Source organism: Austrofundulus limnaeus, unplaced genomic scaffold (genome assembly GCF_001266775.1).
Source record: "Austrofundulus limnaeus strain Quisiro unplaced genomic scaffold, Austrofundulus_limnaeus-1.0 Scaffold498, whole genome shotgun sequence".
NCBI lineage: Eukaryota > Metazoa > Chordata > Actinopteri > Cyprinodontiformes > Rivulidae > Austrofundulus > Austrofundulus limnaeus.
Window position 1 is genome coordinate 262,539 of NW_013952900.1, and position 9,032 is coordinate 271,570.

Genomic DNA, 9,032 nt, shown 5'->3' on the forward strand with positions numbered 1-9,032 from the left:
CACACACACACACACACACACACACACACACACACACACACACACACACACACACACACACACTTTATGGATGATTTTTAGGGCTAAATTTCTAGTATTATACAGGAATAAATACAGTAAGTTGTCTGAAACATTATAGTGTGACAGGGTCTTAAGAATTTAACCGGGTCAGAAATATGTATACTGAGGAGCACAACTGCACGTTCCTCTGTATAAAAATAAAAACAAATAAACACCATCTACCAGCTGTAGTTTGTAGGCTACCAGTTGGCAACATGCTCATTGCTGTTCGGAACAGATCAAATGCACTCTGAATGAAAAGTGAAACAAAGTATCATGGGTGGAAGTAGAACTGATATTAAACACACATGAAAAAACAACTGTCTAAATAAAGACCAAGAAAAATGTAAGAAAWAGTTGGAATATCTGTTTTTCCTTGGATGACCAAAAAAAGACTAATATAGTGATCTACCTTATTGGCAATGCAGGTAAATAYTTGATTAAAATATATTCAATACATTGATCAGTTTTCAATGATATTTTTGACAAATCCAGTTGAGGAAGCAAATTTGTAAATTTTCTCTTACTGTGGAGCAGAAACCATAATACAGGCAAGCTACAGTTTTGGAGACAACTACCTATTAAGATTTAAACTTATTTACACATTTAGCTATGTGGAAGCTAAACCTTCTGAGCCATGAAAATAGATTGTATTGTCTGGCGYGCATTTTCTTTTGTGTTCTTCTGACTCATTTATCGTCTTTAGTTGCCAGTCTGTGTCGAGCATGATAGTGCTTGCATATTTCAGACTGTGTCCTTTCCTCTCTCTGGTGCACAGATACAGTGTTTTACAACAAATTGTTGCTTATTGTTTGTTTTAGTTCTCTAAAAGATCTCTGGAATCTAGGGTGTATTTGTAATKAAAACATTCAGATTGTATTCTGTCATTGCCAGCATATGAAACTAAAAAGCCTTTTTATTAAAGTAATTAATGTAATCTGAACAGTAATATATCTTCTTTTGTATWATTCCAGTTCAACCTAAAATGTATATTTAGGTGCAGCTGAAGTAATGAAAAGAATGGTAATATAAACATTTTATCTTTCTAGGATTGGAAGTTTAGTCTTCAGGGAGGTGTTTTGTCTGTCATGATGTCAGTATAAGCTTTGGAGAAAACTAAACTGTTTGCAGCTACAACCAGAAAAACAKGCACTATCTGTGCGTTTTGTCATTCATGTTATCTGTCCTTGGTCAATGGATGCCACTCTGACTGTAACAGTAAGATTACACAGGATTGAAAACAAGAGTTGGAACAACTGAAGTTTAAAAGAAGTCTGAAGAAGTCTCTTGGAAGAGAGACGAAACGTTTCATTAAAGAAGAACCCGTCCAGAGAACCTATACAATTTTTTTTCCTTTTTTTTTTCCTTTCAACTGAAGTTTACTTTAACCAGAAGATRTGATGATTCTAGTTGAAACCCTCATTTATCTCTAAATAGCTCCAGTTAAATTTAATCTGCATTTAGCTCAGGTTATATACTTCTTATAATAATTTATATACAACACAGACTGCTAGAAATGTGCAAGAAAAATGTAAGTAAATCATTCAGATATACAAGAGAGCACAAAACACTGACTAAAACAGGGATTCAAGCCTCAATTTTGTGATTTTAACATCAATATGTCAGAAAAACAAAACAAAATCTAATATTTGGTAATATTGAGCAGTTTTTTTCTTCTAATTAAAACTGATGTAAAAATGTAATAAAAGATGATTTATTTGCGTGAAACTTCAAACTAAACCAGCTTTGTGCAGACAATCTGATCCAACAAAGACTTAATGAAAAACGGAGGTAAATTTGTATTTGAAAGAAAACAAAATAAATAAAAAAAGAGATGGAGGGAAATCAGTGTGCAATTTGAATGACAAAATGTGACATGTGCAGAAACAAATGGTCTTGTATTCAGAGTGTCTGTCAGTGTGGCTCTTTTTAAAAGCCCCAGATTGAATTTGAATCCTATTTAAGGCATGTTTTTTTATTATTGGATCAGCTAATGTACATTTAATGTCTAAGTCTCATATGAAATCGAATCAAACCCAGTGTGCTTCATATTAAGACCTTAAAACATAGAACAGTTTTATATATACATTCATACAGACACATTCTATGGGGCGCTGTGTGTAAAATAAAACATTAGAAAACAACACTAAAACATTTTGAACATTTAGTTCACTTTCTGAGTGTAAAGCAGCCATTGGGTGTGCTCTTCTGGTGCCGGTCCCCAAGCCCAGATAAATGGTGAGGATTACATCAGGAAGGGCAACTGGCGTAAAACAAACACGTGGATTACAAAATATAAGACTTCCAAACTGGATCGATCAATGCTCGGGTTAACAGCGACCGCCTCTGGTGTTGTTGACCAGCAGGGTACTGATGGAAATTGGGCTTATTTCTTTTAACTCATGGACTTAATGAAGGAGGACATGGAGATGGTTGGTGTAACAATAGAGGAGGCAGGAGATGGGATGAAATKGAGGCAGATGATCCGCTGGGGCGGGAGCAGTCGAAAGACAAAGAAAAACTCTTCTTACATTTGACTAGTTGTTACCAAATGTTAAATTTAAATGTCAAATAATATACAGTATGTAAATATTAAATCCTAAATCTAAGTTAAAATGTGTTCATTGAAAACAAAAAGGATGGTACCTGTGGTGTGGCAGTTTGAAGTGCAGCTCAGACAACGGCCACAACTGCGAGTTTGATGTCTTGTAGGGAAGTGTTAGCAGCTTTCAAGCGTTAGCGGTTRCTGTTGTCACAGGACGATGACATCCTAACAAGAGCTGAACACTAATGGAAAAAAAGGCTGCGTTCCATTCCTAAACACCTACAAATACTTGAAAATTAGCTCAGTGTAAGAACAGTAATCTAAATAACAATCAAAAAGTAGTTGAAATTTTTTTCACTAGGATTTTATGCTCAAAGTGAGCTAAATGATAAGATAAGATAAAATAAGAAGAAAAGATAAGATTAGATAAGATAAGATAAAACTTTATTGATCCCACAGTGGGGAAATTTGCACATTACTGCAGCTTCATACAGGAGAGGCTGAGAATAATGAAAGATAAATAAAAGATAACAAACAAAAACAATCCCACAATATACACATGTGATATATAGTAATGTACATATACCAATGCACATATACACATATACATAAACACATATGCATATTTACATAAAGATAAACTTTATTGATCCCACAGTGGGGAAATTTGCACATTACTGCAGCTCAATACAGGAGAGGCTGAGAATAATGAAAGATAAATAAAAGATAACAAACAAAAACAAAATAACCCACAATATACACATCCTACCTTCTCACATACATATATTAATTATATATGTATTATATGTATGTTAATTTTATATATGTGTGNGCACCCCGGATTATTTCCACACTGAATCATGAAAGTGTTTTGAACAAATACTAAACTTTCACTTTTAGATCCAGTTTAGCTCCATTTCAACCACAGTTTGATAGAGACTCTGTGGACTTACCAGATTTATACCTGCATGTGTTAAAAACAAGCAGTGTTGGGTTTTGTRAACAAGAAACAAAAAATGAAATTAAAAAGATAAGTATCGTATTGAATAAGACTGACTGAAATACATTTTTGACCCTTAAGTTGTGTAACAGTCCAGACATGAGCAGGGTCGAGCTGTGTGGTTGTTTCTGGTTTTTCCTGCAGAATTTAACTCGGCCTGCTGAACAATGATAATTATGCTGACCAGTCTCAGCCTCCCTGCTACTATAATTAGACATCCGTCATTATCCGTGTTGGCTCTTAAACAGGCAATTTATCTGTAACTTTTGGTTAGATTCAAGTCAGTAGAGTGAAATACAAAGAAGTGAACATAAATCCAGGCTGTTTGGTGATAATCCGTGTGGAAAGCTGTGCTCATGTCTCCATCACATCGTTATTTATTTATTTATTTTCCTTTTGTCTCCGTCTTCAACACATTTATGTCTCCTCTCTCCACAGGAGCTGTCAGGGTTTTATGCACATGAAGTTCTCCCAGTGTAAAGACGGGAAGTACGTGCTGGGACAGAACAGCCCTCTGTTTGACACCATTCCAGAGGCCATCCACTTCTACACCACGCACAAGCTCCCRGTCCGAGGCGCCGAGCACCTGTCTCTGCTGTTCCCTGTGCAGGTCCAGACACTTTGACCGACCCGGACTCTGCTCCGGCTGAACCTCGAGGATATTTATTGCGATCAGACGCAGAGAACTTGAATGTTAGACGGGAGAACCTCAGCAGTGCGTCGTTGAATAAAAGCACACAGGAAGCTCTTGCCCTCCGACATCATCTGTTGAATTCATACCCCGAAAAGAAAAATAAATCATGGGGTGTCAGTTCACATGAAATGCAATACCTGACTGTCAGGCACCTTTGCTGTAACTCCTCCCTCTCATTTTTGTGTTTAACCRAGCAGGCTGACTTCAGCACAGCTCCTGTGTTTCTGTCACAGTTGATGGAAACGCACCAGAAGCTCCTGGAGAAAAGTCTGGGTTTTGTGTGAATGTATCGAGAGTCCAGGTCACTGAAGATGAGAGGAGGGCTGATTTTAACTTATTGCTGTACCAGTACTCGTAAGAAAATCTTGCTGTTGTTGGGTGAAAACCTTGAAATCCATGATGTGCAGATGCTTTTTGTGCTTTTAACTGAATCAGTAAATCGCAGTAAATAAGATGAAAAGCCCTGCTGTTGGGAAACCATTTTCTGTGCTGCAAAGAAACTATTTTGAAAGAAGTCCAGTTGGTTTGTTTTTTATTACCACCTTCATAAGAATCTACACCAGCATATTTCAAAAGGTTTTTTTTTTACCTCCTTGTGTTTTTCTATTAAAATCACATCTTTTCATTTMATTTGGTCCTTTCTGTATTTTTGCTGAAGGTTGTTTACACACTGTGACTGGTGAAGCTCTTTGTGTGGTGTGGGCGGAGTTTGGGGAAATCATGACTGGTCGTGCTGACTTGCGGGGGAAGTTAAAAATATGATTGATTATACTGTATATGCTTACAGGAAGTATTGACCGTTGCAACACTGTTGGTGTATATTACTAAAATTATTGTGAACACATAAATATAAATTAATGCCTTCAAATTTGGTGCAGCTAACACCTTCCTGACTGGATTTATGAGTAATATTCAAAATTACCGATTTTTTTATCTCTTCTTTCTGGCCATTTCAATTGAGTGGAAGCTGCTTGGCATTCATCCACCTGAACTGTTAGTCTTCCTCAAACCCCACCCAAAATAGTCAATCTGACCAATCACAATTTCCCCAAACTACACCCACACCCAAGAAACTTCGACTTGATGACTGCGGTGAGTGACCCTTCTTTCTGTTAGCTGATTGTTTGGTGATTGAGGGGACTGTGTTGTATCAGTACTCTTGATTTATCCCTTGTTGTCTTCAGGTTCAGACAGGTTTTAAAGCAGAGCTACATACATACCAAGCAAAAAAAAAATTGAATGTTGGCTTTGTTTTTAGTCATTTTCTCACTTCCTACAGATTTTTGGCGTGTCGACTCATCACAGGCTGCATAGCGAGTTAAAACCAACGCTCGCCGTCTGGGATGGATTTAAATGTCAGCTGCGTGGCTGCATTGTTTCTAGATTCCAACAAATTTTAGGGGAAAAAACACGTTTGGAGCACCACAAAAATAAATTATAAATAAAATAAAATTTGTCAAAGTCATTGTTTCTTGATCCAGAAGTCTAAACCAATAAAACAGTGGCGTTGCACAGATGGCTGCTGTGTTGAGTCTCATTTGCGTTTAAAACCAAATGTTTCTTAAAAAAAACCTTCAGTATGATTTTTTTTTTACTAAATCAGCAACATTTAGGTTTTCCCACAATCTTTTTGCACAAATCCAGGTGGGCTTTTTTTTGCACATGCATGAAACAAACAAAAAAAATACTCAGTTTTATATATTACACTTTGTGAACTCTCAAATCTAACAGTCCTGTTGAATAAGTCTCAAACACAAAACAGATGAATCGAAAAGAAAATGAGTTTGAGATTCAGTGGAAGTTTTAAAAACGGTTGTTTTTTTTGGCCACTTCAGTRGAAAACAAAACTGAATGTTAGTTTCTTAATTTCTGCATCATTAGTGACCTTTTTTATAAAGAAGAAAAGAAAAAGAGAAATATAAGAACTGTAGAGAGAGAGAAACTGATAGAAATTTGACGAAGTGATATGTACACCAATAACACAAGACAACGCACCCGACGTCTGACTATCAGAAAATGAAGAAAACAAACACCCAGCAACCAACCATAAACATATGTATGTACATATAGCCACATGCACATCTATAAACATACTATACACACATACATATACACATAGACATATATACACATTTACACATCCACACATGCACACAATAATTACAACCTCGCTAAGTAATATACACAAAACCCACACACACACACACACACACACGCACACACACACACACACACACACACACACACATATGTATACATTCAGTGATTTCAGAAACCCCAAGATCTGAATACTTATTTTTGTGCGGTTGTGAACATGCATATAAATACAAGACTTCTCCAGTGGAATATTTAATAGTGACCATGGAGGACCACAGACCCGACCCCCAAGACCCAAGGCAGATATAAGGGGGATCAGAGCCACCGACCCTGAGAAAGACCCCACGCACTGAGCCCCCAAGGCCACCTGCGCAGCCAGAACTGCCCACCCACTCCCCAGAGAGGAACACAGGAGAGACCCAGAACAGCCCCACCAGCAACCACATGCAGAACCCACAGGTCCCGCCAGCCCCCACCACGCCAGAACAGATCCAGGCATGGACACAGAGACCCGGATCCTCAGTGCGCACCCCCCCCCCCCCCCAAGCCAAGGCCCGACAGGGCCAGAGGACCCAAGCCCCATCAGGCAGCCACCAGGCCGAGCCGGCACACGCCCAAGCACCCAGCCACTGAGAGCCACCAGCGCACCGGCGGGCAAAGGTACACCCCACTAGAGGGCAGCGCGGCCGGGGGCCAAGGCCCAYCACTAGCAGTGTTTAAAAAAGTTTAAAAAATGTTAAATTATAAACTAATTCAGATTTTACTTCAGTTCAGACATGTTTACAGCAGCACACTGAAGACATGTATGGAAAAAAATAAACTAAGTATTTAAAGTTTAGCTCAGTTTTCTCAGAATGTTTAAAAACAATTATTTACAGTCTGAATACTTAGATTATTTTAAATAAAAGCTGTATGTACGACAAGGAGCACAGGCTTTATAGTTGGATAATAATGTCATTATATTGACGATGTGATTTTGTTTCACAAAACTTTGCACTAAACAGGGACCTCTTTTGTGCCTGACTCAGAATTTCACATAAAAACTGGTTAGATGGTAATGATTCTCAGACTGGATGATCCAGCAGGAAAAACACTGTGACTCATTGGACAGGCTGATCATGATCTGCAAATACAGCAGAAATGACGAAATGGTTAATAGGGAACAATATCAGCATTTTAAAATGATTCATCTAAAGTCTTACATTGATATTCAGAAGGATAGAAGAAGAGCTCAAAGATTAAATACTTGGACACTCTTGCCAAAGCATTTTGATCAAAATACCTACTTGCAAAATAAAAAGAATTCTGAAAAGCATAAAAATCCTAAAAACTTTATGTCCTTCTCAGAAAAAAGCATGGTATAATTTTTTTTCAAATGTGCAATCATGTCTTTCCACAATGATGTGAGCAAAAAAAAAACAAAACTTGTCATTCTCCTTTTTCTACCACTTATCTGTAGTCGGGTTGTAGAGGCAGCATGTCCTGTTGAGAAACCCAGAAATCTCTCCCCAGTGACAATTTCCAGCTTGTACTGGGGGACCCCAAGGCGTTTCCCAGGCCAGAGAGGAGACATAATCCCTCCAGTGAGTCCTGGGTCTTCTCCTGGGCCTCATAACAGTGGGATGAGCCAACCTCTAAAGGGAGGCATCCTAATCACATGAACCACCTCAACTGATTATTTTTGACGAGGAGAAGCAGCGTGTCCAGCTCCTCCCTCTGGATGACAGAGCTCCTCCCCCTGTCTTGGAGGCTGAGCCAACCTACGAAGGAAGCTCATTTCTGCAGCTTGTAGGATCTAGTTCTTCCAGTCATGATCCACGACTCATGACCACAAGTGAGAGTTGGAACGTAGACCGGTAAATCGAGAGCTTTATCTTTCGACTCAGCTCCCTCTTCACCACAACTGACCGAAGCAACGCCCTCATTACTGAGGATGAGGCCCCAGCTCCATCTCCTGCTCCATCAGGGTTAGATTAATAAAATTCAAACACACTGATAAGATTTATGGCATTCATTGCAATTTCGTGAAGATTGCTTAAAATAATAATTATGAAGTAAATTTTCTTTTTCACATTCATACCTGATGTGTGTGTCCCTAAATTAAAAACTTGTAAGCAAAATATGTGAACAGATATGATCTAACGCTTGCATTTGTTCACCTAAAAACAGCCGAAGTGGCTGAAAACAGGTCAACTGTGCCTGACGTGCATGGAAGATCTTGCAGTCTAACCTGCAGCCGCAGGATTACAAGAATTTTTTTAACCATCTCCCTTATTTGGAAAGATAAGTTAGCCCATCTATCAGACATGCAGAGTGATAGCGGCTACAGCAAAGACTGCTAAAACCAGGTCACGYGTAATAAATTCTGGGACTTCCTAATGTAGGTGACAGATTACGCTTCATTCACAGAGAAAACATTTCAAGATTGTTCTCCTGAGGAGCCTCACTGATCAAACTTTACACAACAAAACTCCCATTTTTTGCTGCCCAAAGAGCAGAAAAGGAGACACAAAAGACTTGGGAGAGATTGCATGTTTCACATGTTCACACACACAGAGTGCCACACATTTGCTTCCCTTCATCCATTAACAGCAGGGTTGGGAGGAAGAGGGTGAGGACTGGGGGTGAGGTGTGGC

General features: G+C 38.6%; 1 protein-coding gene across 4 annotated transcripts in view; it reads left to right on the plus strand.

Moving 5' to 3' along the window:
• shdb (Src homology 2 domain containing transforming protein D, b) overlaps positions 1–5,815 on the plus strand; it is a 30,217-nt gene extending 24,402 nt beyond the window's left edge. For 2 of the 4 annotated variants that reach the window (XM_014025784.1, XM_014025785.1), the window contains exon 8: positions 4,044–5,815. In XM_014025784.1, coding sequence (XP_013881238.1) covers positions 4,044–4,230 — 187 coding nt within the window. In that variant the 3' untranslated portion in view covers positions 4,231–5,815. The remainder of the gene's footprint in view (positions 1–4,043) is intronic. The other 2 variants (XM_014025786.1, XM_014025787.1) reach the window with 1 other exon arrangement.
• The last annotated feature ends 3,217 nt before the right edge of the window (positions 5,816–9,032 follow it).